At 41.7% G+C, this 21588-nt stretch overlaps 1 protein-coding gene across 1 annotated transcript in view; it reads left to right on the top strand.

Moving 5' to 3' along the window:
* The first annotated feature begins 3379 nt into the window (after window positions 1-3379).
* Window positions 3380-21588, top strand: part of LOC134620437 (NLR family CARD domain-containing protein 3-like) — a 37029-nt gene continuing 18820 nt past the window's right edge. Inside the window, exons 1-5 of the mRNA XM_065470102.1 lie at window positions 3380-4052; window positions 14159-14297; window positions 14586-14686; window positions 19059-19140; window positions 19401-19502. Coding sequence (XP_065326174.1) covers window positions 3380-4052; window positions 14159-14297; window positions 14586-14686; window positions 19059-19140; window positions 19401-19502 — 1097 coding nt within the window. The remainder of the gene's footprint in view (window positions 4053-14158; window positions 14298-14585; window positions 14687-19058; window positions 19141-19400; window positions 19503-21588) is intronic.

Below are 21588 nucleotides of genomic sequence, written 5' to 3'. Positions count from 1 at the left end.
CCCAGGCTCTGCAGTCAGTCATTAGCCACTCATTAGTAAACAGGAAATGTCACTCTAAATAAGTCACAGGCATCTCATTTACATAGACACAGACACACTCTCAAAATAACCAGCCTGCTGCAGTGCCTGTGGCAGACAGAGCCTATATACAAACATAGAAATTATAACACAGAGACGTCTGATAAATTAAATAATATTTACAAGGCCTTAAATTGCACAACCTACATAATTTAGACAAAATTTAAATTAACCCTCCAAGGGACAAACTCTAAGTTTTTGATCATCAATGACAGTCTCAGTTCCAAACTGTATCTGCTCTAATCCCTAAATATCCTAAGTAAATTTAAAAGCGTCCAACGCCCAAGCTCTAAGCTTTACTACCCAAAAAAGTGCATAAACCGTTCCAAACGGTACAGTGGTCCAACCACTAGCTATTTTGGACCGTCCTCAGTTGTCCACGATTGCCAATCGAACTATCCCGTCCAACGGAAGATCCTGGTCGTCACCAAGAAATTGGGAGCGTCACCTCCGAACAATGCACTTCCTAGAACATCCCACAGTTCCGTTCTACATGAATTTAATTATGTTTTTATTTAAAGACATCCTATGAAACCACCAAACCAACTTTATTGATGTCCAAGCCCAGCTTTATATTCAATTATGACTGTATTACCATACACAGTTTCCAAATTACCTATAATCCTAAATTCAGTAGTCCAACTACTTTAAATTCTCTTTCCTTAGCAGTCCAACTGCATTTAAATCTTCGTAGCAGTCCAACTGCTTTTCCTTTAATCAGTACTGTCACTTAACCTTACATTACCATTACTTCAACTTCAATTCTCATGAGATTTTCACCAAAATCAAAACAGACCTTTACCAGTAATTTTCAGTGAGTAGACTTTCAATTTTGTCAGAGCCAATTCAGCACTGTTTGGAAATAATTCAACAGGTAGTGCCTTACCTTTGAATAAGCCGGCTTATGTCCACTCACTTCGACCACTGACTCGTGTCTGCCTGTTTGAGCACCTTGGACCCTCTCGGTCTCAACCTCCAACTCTCTCCAGTCAACCTCGGCCAATGCACCAAATGTTACGGGTTCAAAATTGAGGATGAGAGCAAAACAATGATAGTCCAGAAGAGGTCGTTCAAACAATTGATTTTAATGAATGCACGCTGCGTGGAGAGGTGTAAACTGCAAAACAGTTGTACATCTCTACCCAAAATACACTCTAGATTGCTTTTATAACATCAGGGTATTGTAACGCCCCTTCTTGCGTTTACAAGCACATAATTTGCATGTAGAGAACATTCATGTATTTTAAGAATTAAATGCAAACACAGAAGTTCCTCCTTGTGGCATACTCTTAAGTATATGGTGATGATCTAAGGCCTTTGAGGTCACCATGGACTGGACATCCTTCCGTCACCTGTAACTAGGCAAACTCAAATACCACAAGAAGCTGAATACATTCAGGCCTTTGCTCAGCTACTATTTTACTATACCAATATACTCAGCATATGAGTTATGATACATATATATTTAACTCAATCATTTTAAAGTAGTTATAACTGCACCTATAATAAAAATGTTAATATTTGATTATGATAACCCCTATAATATAAATTATAACATAATGCCAGCAGCTTCAATAAACGCTTTGATGAAATGATAATTAATGCAATGATAAGATGATGGTTATGTAAAATAATCCCTGTAATTCCACACATCCCTCACACAGCACATTTGTCCAGGCTGTCAGGTAAACATTATTACCACACAATCCAAGGACACACCAACAGCTCAGATTTCTAGAACTATTTAAACAAATGTCTTCTGAATATTCAATTCAAGTTCACAGTGGGAGGGTGGGTTAGGGTTAGCTCTGTCACAGAAGTCGTGCTCCCACTCCTTTATGCATTCCAAGGAAGAGGGAGGAAGTTACACACAGATCATACCACACTTCACGTGCTGTTTTGTGTTTTGTGCCCTTGGCCTTATCAGCACCTGTAAAGGGAGTTGTTTTCTCAAACTGCTGACGCTGAAGTAAGTTCATCTAGTTTTAGAAACTTTCACTGAACTATAACAGTGTCACAACTAAGCATATGCATAAGCACTTAAATAATTTAAATGAGAATAATAGAAACTTTCTATTAGAGCCTGTCCCAGTAGTCATAGGTAGAGCACACCTGGACAGGTACCAGTCTGTCAGAGGACTAACAGAGAGACAGACATCAGAGTAACAAATCTATTTAAAATTAATGTAAGTTTGCTACAGCTGTATGTATGAACATGTGTTTCTGTGCTCACAGTCCACCTCTCAGGAACCTGCAGTTCATTTTAAGTCTACTTTAAACAGACCTCACAAAAGGCTGATGTGGCTGGATCAGTAGTCTGATTTAAGTACGATACCTTTGGCCAGGGATTAATCTGGTACATCGCTTCAGACACGTTCAACACACGTTCAGAGTGAGGGTGGAGGAGGTGTGGCTCCCATCCTGACGTTCTGGAGTGTGTTGCTCAGGAAGTCCAGTATCCAGCTGCACAGTGAGCTGCTGGGTCCTAAGTTGCTGAGTTTATGAACCAGTTTGTGGGCTTGAACTGTGTTGAAGGTAAAGTCCACAAACAGCATTCTCACATACGTGTTTCCTACTGTCCAGATGTGTGAGGGTTGTGTGAAGAGCTGTAATTATGGCGTCCTCTGTCCACCTGTTTGCCTTCTACAGACTGTAGCAGTGAGAGGTTGAAGATGGTGGTGAAAACCTCTGCTAGTTGGTCTGCACATGCTTTAAGCACTCCACCGGCTGCACCGTCAGCACCAGCTGCTTTCCTCGCATAGACTCTGTCAGTGTGGCTCTGACCTGATGCTGCTCCAGCTGGATGGGGGCGTCGTCCCTCTCTGTAACGGCAGGATAGGTGTTGGTGTCACTGTTTTGTTGGTCAAAGCAGGCGAAGAACTGCTTCATGGTGTCAGGTGAGGTGATGTGTTTGTTTGTGTGCGATTGTCCTTGTAGCCAGTGAGTGTCTTGATCCCTGCCACATGTTTCTGGAGTGGTTTGTGTTAAAGTGTTCCTGGATGCGCTGTTTGAATCTGCGTTTGGATTCTTTGATGCCTTTAGATCAGACGCCTCTTTGTAGGTTTGTTGGTCTCCTGATCTGAAGGCGCTGCTCTCAGTAGAGCTTGCACCTCACTGTTGAGCCATGGCTTCTGCTTTGGGAACACTTTGTCTTTGTTGTTGTTACACTCTCAGTGCAGATGTATGAGAGTGCAGCAGATGTGTGGCCCTCCAAGTCTGTTCCTTCTGTGAATACACTCCAGACCATATTGTCCAAACAGTCCTGCAGGGCTGTGGTGGCTTCCACAGAGAACACCTGAAGATGGCGCCAGTGTGCACGGCAAGCCGTCTCCGCTTCCCCGACTTCTATCTGTTGTTGGCTATTTTATCTTCTATATGTTTCCTGGATGTTACCACACTAATCGTTTATGATCGTCAAACGCTGTTCGATCTCCGGCCTCTGAAACATCAATCAGCAAACCCGTACTGGAAACCAGGAAATTACACCCCGTTTCCCACAGACACGACTGCGTACATACGCCGCTTGCCTTTCTTCCTCCCCGCCAAGAAACGCCCTCGACAACGGGGAAAACGGAGCGGCGTCCGGACTCGCATCAAAGCCTACTTAAAATTACATGGAGTAATCAACTACCATGCCATTCCGGATATCTTTCAACCCCTATTTTCTTCTCACGACCAGCACACCATCAGACTATTCCGTCATCGATGGACCCGCCAAGTCGGACAACTTGCTCACTCGGAGTTACCGGCCGATCATGTACCTACTAGAAGCTGGTTGCGGGCTCGTGGAGGTGGCGTGAATCACAGCAACTTACGCCTGCTGAGGCGTGCTCCTAACAACAATGAGATGACTACGATCCAGATGGCTGTGCTCAATACCAGATCGCTGGCGAACAAGTCCTTTGTCCTGAATGATTTTTTTCTCTCATCCGGGCGGGACTTCCTATTCCTGACAGAAACCTGGATTCGCCCCGGTGAGTCCGTCCCTGTATCGGAATTTCTTCCACCGGAATGTACATTTTTTTGCACCCCTAGGACCTCGGGCAGAGGTGGAGGGTTAGTCACGGTTTTTAAAAATAAATTCCGTGTACGACAGCTTCCCCCTGCCATATTCTCTAGCTTTGAGGTGCAACCATTTGAGCTGGTCTGCTCCTCCCCGATTCTCTGTGCTGTGGTGTATTGTCCACCAAAATTCAATAAGGATTTCATCTGCGAGTTCGCTGACTTTCTAGGAAACCATAAAAGTTATGACTGTATTCTCATCACTGGTGATTTTAATTATTCATGTTTGCTGTGAGTTGGACCCGCTGGTCAAGGACTTTCTTGCCCTTATAGACTCCTTTAACCTTACTCAGTGGGTCAGCAAACCAATTCATATTAAGGGCCACACGCTTGACTTGATACTGTCCTACGGCCTGGACATTTGCATCACGGACATATACAACCCTGGGATTTCTGACCATTTCCCAGTTTTGTTCAATGTCAAAACGTGTACTATGGAGCTGAAATGTGAGGGTCCTGTGCATAATGTGCGTATGATCAATTGGGGGACTATTGCCCAGTTCTCTACAGCCCTGACTAACTCCGCCTTCTACGATGCTAACTGTAATACAGCTAAACTCGTTAACAAATTTCCCACGTGTGGGACTAATAAAGGTTATCTGGACTACCTCACCGACCGACCACAGTATGTGAGGACTCAGGGCTGTGTGTCGGACAGGGTCATCTGCAGTACGGGGGCCCCACAGGGAACGGTTCTGGCTCTGTTCCTCTTCACCATCTACACTGCAGACTTCTCCCACAACTCCACCCAGTGCTTCCTGCAGAAGTTCTCTGATGACTCTGCAATAGTCGGCCTCATCACTGATGGGGACGACAAGGAGTACAGAGGACTCACCCAAGACTTTGTGGACTGGTGCCAGCTGAACTACCTCCAGATCAACACTAGTAAAACCAAGGAGCTGGTGGTAGATTTCCGCAGGCACAAACATCCTCCACTGCAACCACTGAACATCCAAGGTATGGACATTGAGGCTGTGGACTGCTACAGGTACCTTGGTGTTCATCTGAACAACAAACTGGACTGGACTCATAACTCAGACGCCCTCTACAGGAAAGGGCAGAGCAGACTGTATCTGCTGCGGAGACTCAGGTCGTTTGGAGTAGAGGGCCCACTCCTGAAGACCTTCTATGACTCTGTGGTGGCCTCAGCCATCTTTTATGGTGTGGTCTGCTGGGGCGGCAGCATCTCTGCTGGGGACAGGAAGAGACTGAACAGGCTGATCCGCAGGGCCAGCTCTGTTCTAGGATGCCCTCTGGACCCAGTGGAGGTGGTGAGTGACAGCAGAATGGTGGCTAAGCTGTCATCCCTGTTGGACAACATCTCCCACCCCATGCATGAGACTGTGACAGCACTGAGCAGCTCCTTCAGTGGGAGACTGCGGCACCCACGGTGTGGGACGGAGAGATTTCACAGGTCTTTCCTCCCCACTGCTGTCAGACTCCACAACAAAGACTTTAACTGATCAAACACACACATCCACACATGTGCAATAACACTAATGTGCAATAATCTTTTCTGGCATCATTGTATTTTTACTCACTTGTATATAGCATTTGTATTCTATTTTTATCCTATCGTATATTTTATTCTATGTTATTTTACTGTATATAGTATTTTATTTTATTCTATTCTGTACAGTTGTGTACTGTATTTATTCTTATTGTATTCTAATTTTTGCTTCATAACTTTTGCACTGTCCACTTCCTGCTGTGACAAAACAAATTTCTCACGTGTGGGACTAATAAAGGTTATCTTATCTTATCTTATCTTATCTTATCTCTGCTGTGGTGTGCGCCAGGGGGCTGTGTTAAGTCCTACGCTGTTCTCTTTGTATCTGCTACCCCTGGGACAAATTTTCAGAAATCATAATACCTCTTTCCACTGTTATGCGGATGATATCCAAATCTATTTTCCTCTGGATTTGGATCTCCAGTCCCCGCTATTGCCGTTGTTCAACTGCCTGCGTGATATTAGAGACTGGCTACTGCACAACTCTCTCACCCTTAATGAAAACAAAACAGAAATTATCATCTTTGACAGTCACATGCCCTTGAAACAGCTATCGGATACTTTGGGATCCTATGCCAGTCATCTTTCGATTACTGTCAGTAACCTTGGAGTAGTGCTGGATAGTTCTCTCAAATTAGATAAGCAAGTGGCTGCAGTGGTGAAAACCAGCTTCTACCAACTACACCAAATTTCTAAGGCAATGCCCTACTTACGACATAATGACCTTGAAAAGCTCATTCATGCTCTTGTTACTTCGCGATTGGACTACTGTAATTCTCTTTATTTAGGCCTCCAACTTTCCCTCATCCAACGCCTGCAACTAGTCCAGAATGCCGCAGCACGCCTTTTAAGCGGCACCAGAAGACATGACCATATCACACCCATCCTCGCCAACCTTCACTGGCTCCCCGTCAAATACCGTATCGTTTTTAAAATCCTTTTATACACTTTTAAAATTTTAAATAACCTGGCACCCAGCTACTTAATTGACCTCCTTGACCTATACATCCCCACGAGAGCACTCAGATCCTCTACCCAGGGGCTCTTAATGCAACCAATGTCTCGACAGAAGACTAGAGGGGATTGAGCTTTTGCTTTTGCCGCACCAAAACTCTGGAACAGCTTGCCGATTGATGTCCGTGCGTCGGAATCCATCCAATCCTTTAAAAACCCACCTGTTTAAGCTTGCCTTCCAAACAACTGGTTCATGCTTGTTGCCACGTCACCATCTTATAACTGTATTTCTTTTGCTGATAATTGTATTTTCCTGCTCCTTTACTGCTGTAGCCCCGCAAATGCGGCTCGCCTGTGAAGCACTTTGATGTACCTGGGTCTTTTAAATGTGCTATAGAAATAAAATTGAAACTGAAAACTGAAACTGTCTAGTGTAGACTGTGTTACTTCTGGGTCTTAGAGAAAAGGTTTGGATTTCTGAGGATGTTTCTGGGGGATCTAGTTTTGCTTAAATTATAGTTCTGCATTCTTCATCATCATTTCACTTATTTCTTGGTGTTCACATCTCATTTACTTCCCTTTCCTGATACAACTGTTAGTTCATGCTGGTTTAATAAAACAGGGCTAATGTGAGCTTGCTCCCCAGAGGCTGTCAGGAGTCTGTTTCATGGAGGCGTCACACACATGATTTGTGGTTTTCCTCAGTCAGAAGCAGAGACTGAGTTGCATAAATGCAGTTTATTCATATTCAGCATGCTGTGGTTTATGTAACAGGAAAATATGACAGTATAAATTAAGACAAAGTGTTCATGTCACTGGCCCAGAAACCCTCTACAGCAGGGGTCCCCAATCCCAGTCCACGAGGGCCGGTGTCCCTGCAGGTTTTAGATGTGTCCTTGGTCCATCACCGCTGATTTAAATGGATAAATTACCTTCTCAATGGGCGTTTATCAATATGCGTACTTGTGCGTACTTGTGTTCTCGTGTACTCGTGATACGTCATCAGTCGGAGACCAAGTACTGTTCCAATTCGAAGTACGCATCAAGCCGAGAACGCGAAAAAGTCCCGGATGTGTTCTCGCTCCGCCCGTTTTATCGAGCATGCATCGGTGTGGACTTGGGACAGCTAAATATCCCAGAATGCATTTCGTCCAAAACTCAACAGCGGACTCCCGGCACATCGTTCCCCCCCCCCCCCCCCCCCCCCCGCCCGCGGTCTTTTTACTACTCAGGTTAAAGAAACCCCAGCAGCTGTCTATAGTATTGAGTGTCCACTAGAATAGAAATAAAAGCGGTCTAACATCTCACCTGCTTGTTTTTATTAAGGTATGTACACGTATGTACATGTACACTATTTTTATTAATAGAGGTTTCACTACTGAGGTTAAAAATGATATATAAGTCACTTAGATCACTTCTAAATGTTAATGTTTGGTTTATTTCAGTGTTTTATTTGTTCCTGAGTAAACCGGTTTGGCTGTGATTAAAGTTAAGCTTCATAACATGTTACTCACAGTTAAATTAGGAGGGGACGGCAGTAAAAACTCCGGACCTGTGACATCATCACGCACGCAGGTGTTCCGACTGTACAAATCACGAGTCCGTGCTCGCGTTCTTGGCAGGTACGTACTCCCGTGCGTTCTCGGCGGGTACGTACTCACCGAGAACGCGAGTACGTACTCGCGTACTTGGGCATTGATAAACGGCCAACATGTCTTGAAGTTCTCCAGAGGCCTGGTAATGAACTAATCATGTGATTCAGGTGTGTTGACCCAGGGTGAGATCTAAAACCTGCAGGGACACCGGCCCTTGTGGACTGGGATTGGGACTGGGATCCCTGCTCTACAGTCTGTTACGGAGGTGCATCAGTCTAATTTAGCTTTACAAGAACAGCAGTTCTTAAACCTGCCACAAGGTGGAGGTCTGACACAAGGGATGGAAGTATCTCTGCTGTCCACAGTGTGACACACACACAGACACACTGTTCACAGTCACATAAAGCATTGAAGGAAACACTTGTATGTAAGTTCAAAGTAGAAACAACATGTGCATCAGTGTGTCTAAGTACAATCATCTTAAACATGATACAGTCAAACCCCGTACATGTGATGCACAGTCAGAACAGTAGGGAGTGTTTTTTTCTGTAGTCCCTCACAGGGGTCATCACTGCAGTCAGCCAGGGTGACCATCGCCCTGACTGCTTCTGCTCCCCTCCAACATCTCCAGCTTCAACAGACTTTAGGATTATTTTCCAACTGTTAATTATCCAAGCCATTTCCTGTCATATTTTATATATTACACTGACGTGTTTTTCACCTTATTTAGCCTCATTTTCAAACTTGCGAGATAAATAAAGCATTTCTTATGCTAACTAATGATTAATTATGATGTCACAAAGGAATCATCCTATTATCCTATCACATCCTGATGAGTTTGATCCTGAAGCAGCTTTTATGTCAAATGTTAACCCCGATTCTTTTGTCCAGATGATAGAACAGAGAAAACCCGACTCATAGTGGTCAAAACATTTTATATTTCTTTTATTCAATCATCTTCTGGAAGAGAGAGACCCCTGCACAGCCCAAATGCCAGTTACAGGATCTCTGACCAATAATACACAAGCAGTCGTCTTTATAGCATCAGGGTATTTTTCTGACGCCCCCTCCTGCGTCAAACAGGTACAATACATGCATAAGTTTCAAAACCACAAATGTTCTGTTGACGACTTGTGACACAGTTAAAAAGAACATTTTCTCGTCTCCAGGCCAGGTGCATCCTGTTGATGTCTAACTTTTCGCTTATCTCCTGGAACATCACGTCTTACAGCAACTGCCACTTATGCAGGCACAAATTTCAGTTGCTAGCTTGCAAACTATTGTTTGAACTCTTACCAAACATGAGCCTAACTACTGTGTGTGTGTGTGTGTGTGTGTGTGTGTGTGTGTGTGTGTGTGTGTGTGTGTGTGTATGTGTGTCTCGACCTCACTCGATCTCTGTCTTGTGAGAAGAGAGGCCAATTCTCATGTGCATAATAACCTAACTGAAACTATATATATGTAATATGTTGAATAAATGTTTTAATCAAGAACCACTACTAAAAGCTTAATAAAAAGATATAAACAAATAAAAGATAATAATGAATAACCTGGTTCTTCAAATAGCATCATCCAAACAGCTCCTCAAAATAACCAAAAAAATGCACACTTTACAGAGGAAACAAAGACATTTTAGACATATACTTCCTGACTTATTCTGAGTCATCTGTTACCAAGCAAACTCAAACGCAGCAGGTTGCTGAATACACTCAGGCCTTTATTCAGGCCTGTTTCTAGATTATATGTGGTGTATATGTATTGTAAGCGTGTTCTTTTACTCCCGGTACCTCAGCAGAGCTGGCAATATCATCAAGGACCATTCTCACCCCAGCAATCAGCTGTTCGAACTATTACCGTCAGGCAGACGGTACAGGTCACATAAAACCAGGACAAACAGATTCAGGGATAGCTTCTTTCCCAGAGCTATCACCGTTGTAAATAAGCACAAAAACAATTGAACCTGCTTAGCCATACCATACTGTCACTGCCATTATATTATGCTGCTATTCATACTGTCATACTGTCATTATATTAATGCTGCTATCCTGTAAATATCATACTTACTTTTGTTTGAGTACTTACGTTTGTTTTATTGTACCTTTTATATTTACATTTATATTTATTATTGCATTTTGCACCAAGGGAGTGGCACTCCAATTTCGTTGTACCCTGTACAATGACAATAAAGGCTATTCTATTCTATTCTTTTCCATAGCTCAAAGTCACTTACACAATAGATTGTCTGGACATAGCGCCAAACAAAGCTTATGACCTTCAGCTAACTGACTGAGCCTCAGTTCTTTAGCAAGCACAAAAATGCAATATTATATAATGATTATAGCTGCACCTGTAATAAAAGGTTAATATGTGATTATGATAACACCTGTAATAAAGGCTAATTGGGTGCCAATATGTTTAAACATCTGAATGCAATATCAATGCTGTAGATTAAGTTATTAATGCAATGGTAATGATGATGATTATGAATAGTAGCAGTAAAATATTTCTTTAATCCCACACAAACTTGCTGCCTGTTTAACACCCGTCAGAGTCTCTGCAGAGGTTTTAGTTGCAGGCTGACGCTGCGGTGATGTGCTGCCACCTGCTGGCAGCTTCCTGTAACTACACAGTCTGTGTGAACAGCTCCACAGGCGTTCAGATGTCGTCCCTGTAGGGTCTACTCCACAGTGGGAGCTTGTGCACTCGTACCTGTGTGCTGGTGTGAAAACTGAGCCAGCTGAGAGCATCAGCGACCATAACCATCCATTTCTTAAACACAGAGGTCTCTGCTGTGGTTTCTCTCACTCACCACCAGGTGAGGATTTCCTGTCATTGACACTCACTGGACCCAAACAGGTAATTATAGTGTAAAAGCTGTTTGTCTACAAGCTCTATCTGATACGGTTTTTCAAGTCTTTACTGTGGTTAAATACTAAGGACATTATATATCTGATGATATGGACATTTATAGACAATGACACTTTAATGTATGCACGAGTTAATATGCTGAGCAGTAAATGTGTTATGTGCACTTTTCCAGTGAAGATTGAACTATTTAAAGCTTATTGCACTCCAATGTACACCACCCATTGGTGTAGGAGCTACAGACTGTAGCATCCAATGATGGGATGAGGCTGCTGCTAAGGATAGAATAGAATAATCCTTTAATTGTCCCACGAGGGGAAATTTGGTTGTAACAGCAGCCAAAAAGACACATATACAAACAAACAGGACACAGAACACAGAACAGAAACAGATGCCAACAAGGAGCAGTGAAGCCAAATGTTTGATAGTGTTGGTGTACTTTTTACGCTATATGGTACAGTGTCATGTACAGCTGTATGTGCAGGTGTTACGAAATCAGTTTCACCCCGTTTTTTTTTTTATTCCTCGGGCATCCAGAGACGGCACCGGAACTCAGTAGTCATTTCACAAAACCTTTATTCATCTTTATTCATCTTCATTTAAGCATGCATTCTTCTAGAAGGGAAGACTTGCCAGGCCGATCTTCACTCCTTTGTCTGTGAAACGCAGTTTTGTAGAAGCGACCCCATCATAAAACCCCCATGGTGTGCTGCAAACTCTGTGTCTGTGTGTATGCACGAGCACGTGAGCGCCTGTGTGTGCGCGTACCCATGTGTCCATGTGAGTGCACGTGAGTGACTGTGTATGTGGGTGTGGGTGCGTAACAGTTAAAGCACTGTGTGTGTGTGTCTGTGACTTCCTGGGGGTCATAAAAGTAATCTCACCCAAGCTACACCAAATTCCTCTACACAACATAGAAAACCGAGTTAACATATTACATCTTGTTGTTTTACATTTACAGATAAGGTGGAGAGTCTCCTGCAAACCTACTTCTAAGTTATGGCAATTATGAGTTTTTATTAAAGGTACAAGCATCAGCATCAGCAACCCCCAACTGTAGCTTCCTGTCTCCTTTTATGACACCAGACCATAAATTCCTTTCTCTCCACACAATTACAAACACTCTCAAGCCTACAGCTAAGCCAAACTGAAACACAGAGAGAAATCCTTTCCTATTCATCTGATTTAAACAAATTTAACACATCATATTATAATAATTATTTTCTTGTACTCACACAGGTTAAATAATTGTACCTCTGAGCCTGCATTAATCTCAGTCAGGTTTTAGTCAAAGTTTTAGCTTTAATGTAAATTTGTAACACTCTGGATTTTATTTTAGTTTTACTTTTGCTAACTGTGTTTAACAGGAACGCGGTCATTGAAAGCATCACAGTCGATGCTGCTGTTTCCTGTGTCTGTACAGAGTTTGAACTCTTCCTCAGTCACATGATGTTCGTCTGTCTCTGCATCTGCTTCTCTGACTGCGGCTGTGTTTGAACTGGAACGTCCAATTCTCCAACACCTCAACTCTGCTGATCCTCTTTGAATCCTGGATCAGGAAGTTGACCATTTGGTCTTTAAGTTTCTGTCTTTGTCTCACTTGGAGCATCATGCATGCAGCTACTGTTCAGACAGAGACAGAGGAGTCACGATCAGGTCTTAATGAACATCCTGTTCCACACGTGTAAATGTGCACACTGCTGTTTGTGCCACGTGATGCCGCAGGATCTGTTAATATGATGGTAACATCTGCTCTAACAGCAGCTGTCACAGAGTGTTTGTCAAACGCCTCTCTGGCTGTTTCCTTCCTGTTCAGAGTTTACTTTCACTTCCTGAACTTGGTGTCTCTGACTGATGCTGATCGTCTCCGTGTGAAGCTCCGTGTTGAGGTAATGTTAACAATCTGTAATGTTTTCCTGGCTAACATCAGCTGTGTGTGCTTTTATTTGTTTTGTTTTTAAACACATTTGTTGTGTTTGTATTGATGTGGCCTAGGATAAAGCAGTGGCTGTGGGTCCTTTTCCACGACACTTGGTTAGTTTGTACATTTTGCTTCCTCTTTTCAGCTCCTGGTAAGTTCAGCTCAGAATTTTAGTTTGATTTCATGTAGGACACTATTACAGCTGACAGGCAGAGCCACAGTGGGCTTTTAGTGTGACTAAGGCTGCAGGTTACTTATAATTCAGTGTTTTAAATATATTTAATAAAGTTTGAATATGTAATCCACCTCTGTAGTTCATTTTTGAACCTGTGCAGCCTTTGAGTTTGTTTGTTTAAACACTATCTTTACAATTCATTTACACTCAGATAAACAGCAGCTTCACTGCATTAAGTTCATGTTTGTCTGTTTAGACACAATCACTGCTGTGTTTTAGTGTCTCTGCTGGAACTGCACAAAACTCCTTCATTCACCATCCCAACACTAATAGGATGTTAGAGACACGGTGTCCCTGGAGCTGAGAAAGTACCCAAAGAGCTCGACCTTTAACATCAGTTAGCTTAGCTAGCAGAGCAGCTAGAAGTTAGAGTATGAACTGTCTGTAAGCAGTCAGCTTGGTCCTGGACATTGTTACTGACATCAAGCTGCTCTCTGCAGCCATGTTTGACCTGCTGCTTTGTAGGACTACAGTAATGGAGGATTTGGAGGCTGAACTCGGCTCTGTGACACTTTTTGTAGTGAACTGATGTGTTCATCATCTTTGTGTTGAATCCAATTTACATTAAAAAAAAACAAAAACAACAAAAAAAACAGAAGCACCATCTTAATAGCTGATGGCAGCTTCCTCTGCCTCACACTGCTGTCTGACTGCATTCAGCTGACACTGAGATGAAGCAGGAAAGAAGCAGCTGATATTTGGACAGCACACATGATGGAAAGGAGGATTTCAGTTGATGTGCACATGAATGATTTGTGTTTCCTCTGCAGGTAGAAAGTGTGTGTGAGCTGAATTGAGCAGCATGGATCAGTGTGAGGACAGAGAGGAGGGAGTCCCTCCCTCTAAACCCACTCTGTGTGGGGAACATGAGAGCCAGACCAAAGGTCAGAGGTGAGATGACCATCTCTAACTGTCCATGACTCTTCTCCATGTCACAGCTCAGCACTCACATCACTGCTCCATCATTATTCACAGGAACCCACCTGGACCTCCACCCAGCTATGTGTCCTTACAAAGTGACGCATCTGAAGAGCGCTTCATTTATTTTACATCCCAGCCTCTGTCTGCTGCAGAGAGGTGAGCTGTTAGTAAGATGAACTCCTTGATGTCAGTTTTTCTGATTTAAATGAACTGCTTGATGTTTCCTGGTCTCTAAACTGCATCTCAAAGGAAGTCACTGAGTGAGGAATTCCTTTATTCTATAAAACATGTCCAACGTTTAAACTCCTGCTGCTCACAGTGGGACCATCAATAGTCCTGCACTGTATAAGTGACCTCTGGGTGGCACTCTGTTCTTACACTGTAAAACACTACTTTGGAGTTTCCTTCTGCTCATGCTCAAAACTATTTTTTCTTCTCTGACAGGATGCATGGGAGACCTGCTGGACCTGAACCTGAACACAGCTGTGTGTCCTTAAAGAGTGACTGGTCTGAAGAGCGCTACATTAATTTTAAAGTCCAGCCTCTGTCTGCTGCAGAGAGGTGAGCTGTTAGTAAGATGAACTCTTTGATAGCTGAGTTGGTTGGTTGCTAATAGACAGATTAGTTTAAGATAAGATAAGATAAGATAAGATAAGATAAGATAAGATAAGATAAGATAACCTTTATTAGTCCCACACGTTGGAAATTTGTTTTGTCACAGCAGGAAGTGGACAGTGCAAAAGTTATGAAGCAAAAATTAGAATAAAATAAAATAAGAATAAATACAGTACACAACTGTACAGAATAGAATAAAATAAAATACTATATACAGTAGAATAAAATAGAATCAAATATACAATAAGATAAAAATAGAATACAAATGCTATATACAACTGAGTAAAAATACAACGGTTGCCAGAAAGATTATTGCACTTTGTGTTATTGCACATGTGTGGATGTGTGTGTTTGATCAGTTAAAGTCTTTGTTGTGGAGTCTGACAGCAGTGGGGAGGAAAGACCTGCGAAATCTCTCCGTCCCACACCGTGGGTGCCGCAGTCTCCCACTGAAGGAGCTGCTCAGTGCTGTCACAGTCTCATGCATGGGGTGGGAGATGTTGTCCAACAGGGATGACAGCTTAGCCACCATTCTGCTGTCACTCACCACCTCCACTGGGTCCAGAGGGCATCCTAGAACAGAGCTGGCCCTTCGGATCAGCCTGTTCAGTCTCTTCCTGTCCCCAGCAGAGATGCTGCCGCCCCAGCAGACCACACCATGGTCTAATTATGTTAGCTAATTAGTGACAGAACCAATGACTTAGTGGAGAATAAGAACACTGAAGCTAAAAATCTGTCTAAGGGAATCACTGTTGTGCTGCTGCTTGCTGCAGCAATGAGTTGTTTTTTTGTTTTTTTTTTAACTTTCGCCCCTTCAGCAGTGAGTGGTTCTGCTTTGTTTGCAGAACCACTCAGATTGATAGCTATCTATCTATCTATAATTTTTTTTTCCTCCAGTTGGTTCCTCCGTGAAATTCAGTTAAACAACAGCTGGAACTAATCAGATACAACAAGACAGGGAGACAAGACTGTCAGAATAAAACAGGAAACACACACACAGACACAGACTGAGATGATGCGGGAGACAGACAGGGAGAGAGAGGGACACAGAGACAATAGTTAAACACATATGAAGACAAGACTGACTAAACATGGGACATGTACACAGGCAGGGGCGGTCCTAGCCTGTTTGGTGCCCTGGGCAAACCCCCCATATATACATTAGCTACATTAGAGATTTTTAAACTGGGGTTTTCATAAGCTGTAAGTCATAATCATCAAAATTATAACAAATAAAGGCTTGAAATACTTTACATGTAATGAGTCGATATTATATATTAGTTTGACCTTTTAAGTAGAATAGCAGACAAATCAACAATACAGGTCTTCTTCAATTAATGGCTAATTAATATTGTGCTGAACACGATCCAAAAGATTCAATAATCCACATCAGTGGATTACAAAGGTAAACTGAAGTTTTCCCTACTAATGAATGTTATCCTGTTTCAGGATACATAATAACTGCCATCATCTGAAGTCACATCTGCTTACATTTATCTTTTACTTGTGTCTCCTCTTTTACTTTTTTCTAAACTGAGAGCCTGATGACCTTTGACCTTTTTCTGTCCATCTTCCATTGGTTTTAATTTTGCACTCCAGTATGAACACCCATCCCCCAACCTGAGAATCACCACAACATAACCGACATAACAGACCTTAGTGCAAAGATTCGCTTTGTTTAGTTTTTTTTTTTTCCGGGGACTTCAGGTGCACCGAGGGCCCTCGCGCTCACTTTTCACATATATGTGTGTGATAGACTTTAGAAAACAGACTTTAGGTGCAAATTACTAGTCTATATCATGATATCTTCAGTTTTTGTGTTTGTTGATTTGTTTTTATTTTGTTTTTATTTTGCGAGTTGCGAAGCAGCGGCTCATGTCGCTCGTATCAAAAAACACCACTGTACACAGGGGAGGCAAGGAAACAAAACCATGATTAACACTAAATAAAAGAATATTAATATATTAATATTAATTAATATTATATATATATTATATATTAAATACTATTAATATTAATTAATCCACATAAACACTGGGTCAGAGATCCAGGACCATAACAGTTACTTTCTGTTTAACATATTTTTGGGGCGTTCTTATTTTACATCACTACGAGCCGTAAACATCTAAGCCTCAATAGAAATACACGAAAGACAGAATCTATTTATCACCAGGAGATGTCGCATTAAAAGAGATGACATATGCCAAACTCGTGGGTTAAAAGTGGGACAGTGAATGACTGCAGGTGTCCATAAGTTGCAGTTGTGGTGCTTTAGCATCTAGCTAGCCTACTGAAGAGGAGAATAAAGGAAAAAAGCAGTTTTAAAGTGCCAGATCATTTCAAATGCGGCACTTCTATTAGCTCAAAAAACATCAGCTGACAAACTAACACACAAAAAAGAAAGAGAGCTAATCTCCCTCAGTGATGGAGGTAGATAATAAAGGAAAGGAGCTTACATTTAAAGGTAAAGACTTTTTAGTATTGTTGGATAAACTGTAAATGTAAATCTCACATATGTTTTTAAATCAGATATCATGTACATGTGAAATTATGTTTTTTTTTTCATATTGTGAAACGTGCTGCAAAAAACTGAGGCAGACAAACTGTGTTTTGATTCAAACTGAGTACAATCAGAATTAAAAAGTTTGTATTTCCATCTACTGATATTTAATTATTATATTAATGTAGCACAAGGTTCAGTGAGCTTTGAACAAAAGCATGTGGTAGAAACGAGTTTCTTTTGCTTTCTTACTTTAAGTATATTTCAGAACCTGTACTTTTTACTTTTATTTTAGTAAAGAAATTGAATTAGTATTTCAACTTTTACTGGACTCACAGCTGGACCAACGAGGCCGACGGCGCCCTGAGTGAGGCTGCTGTACATGACGTGAAACAGATGTTTCTGCCACAAACAGAAATATGCTGTGAATATTTGGTTTGTAAGGACGTTTCTTTATCTGATTGCTCTGCTTTCGCTTTGATTTTAAAAGAGAAAAAAAAGTTTTCCATTAGTCCTGGATGTTTGTTCTGTAGCCTCGGATCGAAAGTTAAAGTTACACATTCAACACGTTGCGTGAAAACGACATGAAATTCTGAATTTTACAGGTCCGAACTGACCATGTAACCTAGAAACACAGCATGTTTTTATGGAAAATTTCTCCTCAGAAATTGGATTGTGAAAAAAAATGACACAAAGCGATGATGAGCTGGTCCTGAACAAGAAAAGAAAGAAAGAGAGATTGGTTCTCAGAGCAGCAGAAGGGAGGATATCAGGGTTAGATCCAGGAGTTAAAGCTTTGGCTAATATTTCAGGATGTCGGTGAGGAGTTTAGTTTAGTTTAGTTTAGTTTACTTTAGTTTGAACTCTTGTTAGCAGAGTTGGGATCACATCTGAGGAGGCAGAGGAATCCTTTCAGACCCCTGAGTGAGCCAGAGCAGCTCTAGCTGTGTGTCTGAGGTAAAACAGCATTTTGTACTATTTCCATGTTGTTGTATATTTAATACAGGAGTTTGATTTGAGCTATGAGTCCACTTGTTGTCAAATGCAGTGATCTGATTGGTCAGATCGGAAAAATCAAGCTTGGTTAAAAAAAAAAAAATATAAAATGAACCTTTGAAAGCATTTTGTGTGATTTTTATGGAGAAAGTCTGCCTCAAAAGTGTGATAACTGCGTGTGCTGTTATAAACCAAGGTTTAAAAATGTGTGCAGTTGTAACAGCTATATGGTATTATTCCACTTGTCACAAATGTCAGTGAGTCAGAGCCTGAAGAAGTTTTAAGTTCATCCTTGTTTCCTCAGACTGTTTGAATTCGTCTGATTCCTGATGTCAGAGAAACTTTAGATTATTCAGCAGAGCTGATGTGGAGCTGAGATCTGCATCAACATGAACGTTACATGTTAAACTAGGACAGTCACAGATATCATGTGTGAACATCATGTGATCCTAAAGTGTCTGAGAGCCCATAAAAGAGCATTAATTCATCCTGAGGTCGGAGTTTGCAGTGACCTGACTGTATCACACTCAGAGCTGTTCCTAATGTTCTGTCAGTTTCTCCTTTTTGTGTTTTGTTGCTGGAAGGTCTTAAATTTCTGAGTTAGCAGGTGGAATCAGCTTTCTGTGATCCCTGATGTGGATCATATGACCTGGTTTCTAGGTTACATGACAGGTCAGAGGTCAGCGACTGTAACTCAGTTACTCCTGTTAATGTGAACTCACTGAGTGTTTGTGGTTTACCTCTCAGACTGACTGAAGTCCACAAGAAGATGATGATGGAGGAAGAGGAGGACAGAGGACAGTCTGCAGGATCCAGCTGTCCGTCTGTGAGGAGTGACCAGTCCAAAGGTCAACCTCCCGCCTTCAGTGGTGAACCTGGACCAACGAGGTCAGAGAGCTGAACTCACTGAGTAACAGAAATAATTCTGCACTGACATTATAATCAGTGTTGATTCTGGTTGATTTTCTGACTGTGTTTGTGAGCTGAGAGGAAATGAAAATGAAAATGAATTTGCAACCAAAATCAGTTTTGTCCAGTTTTCCTGTAAAAAGCTGAACTCTAATCTAAGAGGATGTTACTGACAGGAAACAGCTGCATCATCTGCAGTCTGTGTGATCACAGCTGCTTCAATCACGTTTTGTCTGCAGAGGTCAGAGGTCACAGTCTGCAGGGTCCAGCTGTCCGTCTGTGAGGAGTGACTGGTCCAAAGGTCGACCTCCAAACTTCAGTGCTGAACCTGGACCAACGAGGTCAGAGAGCTGTGATGACTCCTTTACATGTTTGTGTTTCCTGGATAAATCTGACCTGAAACATCCTCAGATTGTTACAAAGATTCATTAAAAAGAAAACAATGAAAGAGAAAAGATCCAAATGTTCGACTTGGTCATTTGCTGTTTGAGGACAGTGATGCTCATATCTGTGGGGAAAGTGTGACCTGAGTGGGTTCATGTTTGTCTTTAAAGAGCTGCTCTGATTCTCTTTGTGTCTGATCTGTTAAACAGTCTGAGAGGTCATAAAGAGAGCCACAGAAGACCAAATCCAGCTGTTGACTCCACTGCTGTGTGCGCTGGTGTACCAGCCACCGAAAGACTCTTTAATCTTGTTCAGTCAGTTAAAGGCCCAACACATGAACGACATACTCTGGATCTTGTGCTTTCTGGTGGTCTGACTCTCTGTGACACTGAAATCGACAACATTAATTCTCTGACCACATGCCTGTAATATTTGAGTTCCCTGTTTCATGTCAGTCTGTTAGACCTGATGTGCCCAAATACTGATCTCGCATGATTACCTCAGATAAAGGCTGATTGTTTTGTTTGTTGTTATAAAAACTGTAATCATGCCTGATTTAAAATCCAGAAAAAACTCAAATTTCACTGCAGCTGACAAACCTTTACAGGAGAGAAGCTGCTAGAAAAACTGAAGAGCAGGAACAACACACAGCTCAAAGTCCAATATAAATTCTTCACAAAATCCATAACCACCCTTAACTAACACATGCACTAATAAATACAGTTCCACCCCCCATTTCCTAGGATTTCCCTCATTGTGCATACTCAATTCTACGTACTATAACCCACACTGTATATACAAAACACTTTTTATTTACATATTTATTTACTTTCTCTTTTACTGGATTGTACATTTGTACATTTTATATATATTTTTTCTCTAAATACTGTTTTTATATATTGCTGCAGAACTGTGAAACCCCTACACATGTTTGCACTGAGTAGGAGATCTGTATTTCATTGTACATCTGTAGCGTGGCAATAAAGGCATTCTATTCTAATTCAATCTTTATTGACAGACTTTATGCCCATAAAAACAAGACAATACACAAATGAAACACAGCATATAAACCTTAATAAAATTTATAAAATATAAAAACATTTGCAAAAGATATAAAACCATAATATACTTAAAATACACAATTACTTAAAAGAAATCAATAAATATACAAACACTTCAACCAGTGCTTTCTCAGACTGGATGAGTAGCGGGAACCACAAACTGTCAGATCTTTGAGTGCTAAAATTATACTGTTATTGTTACGTTCTGTCTCCGGGTCAGTAAAAGGAGTCAAGGAGGCAAAAGGGTTAAATTAAAGAGTTTTATTAAAGTAGCTCAAGTAAAAGAGACGGACAAGCCGCTATCACCATTTAAGAAAGACAAACAAAACTCAAGCGTTGGTCAATACAGTAAAAAGTAAGTCAAAAAGAAAGCGAGCAGCTCACTAGCTGCAAACACAGCAAAAACACTCAGCTCACTAGCTGCAACCACACTAATGGCACTCTGGCCCAGAGCTCACCTTTCCCTGGGCTTAAATACTTTAAATTACTCATGTCAGTCAGCTGTGTAAAAGGGAAAGGTGGCACCTCAGGCAGAAGAGGTGGTGGGACACGCCCACACAGGCACCTTCAGGAGGAGGCCCTGCTAGGGCTGTAACATTATTCAAACCATCCAGTCGTTCTCTAAAATTGAACATGAACTTTTTTTTAAAAGTGCTTTAAAAGTCCAAACACCCACAGCTACAAACATCTGGCTGGCACTGCCCCTTCTAGGGATCCTATGAAGGATTCTCATCGCATCATTATATGCAACATGCAGCTTCTGCATGCTACATTGTTTGTAGGATGACCACAAGGGGGCAGTATATAGCGGTGTGCAATACGCTTTAAACAAAGCCACTTTAACTGGAAGTGAACAAAAGCTGAATTTGCGTGCAATAGTATTTGCCTGCACATAGAGCTTACATCGTTGTCTGTATATGTCATCATCATCATTCATTTGCTCAGTAATAAAGTGACCGAGGTATTTCACCTTTTTATGAAC

This window comes from Pelmatolapia mariae, linkage group LG3_W (assembly GCF_036321145.2).
Source record: "Pelmatolapia mariae isolate MD_Pm_ZW linkage group LG3_W, Pm_UMD_F_2, whole genome shotgun sequence".
NCBI lineage: Eukaryota > Metazoa > Chordata > Actinopteri > Cichliformes > Cichlidae > Pelmatolapia > Pelmatolapia mariae.
Note: the sequence above shows the minus strand (reverse complement) of the source record. Positions and strands in the feature narration are given on the sequence as shown.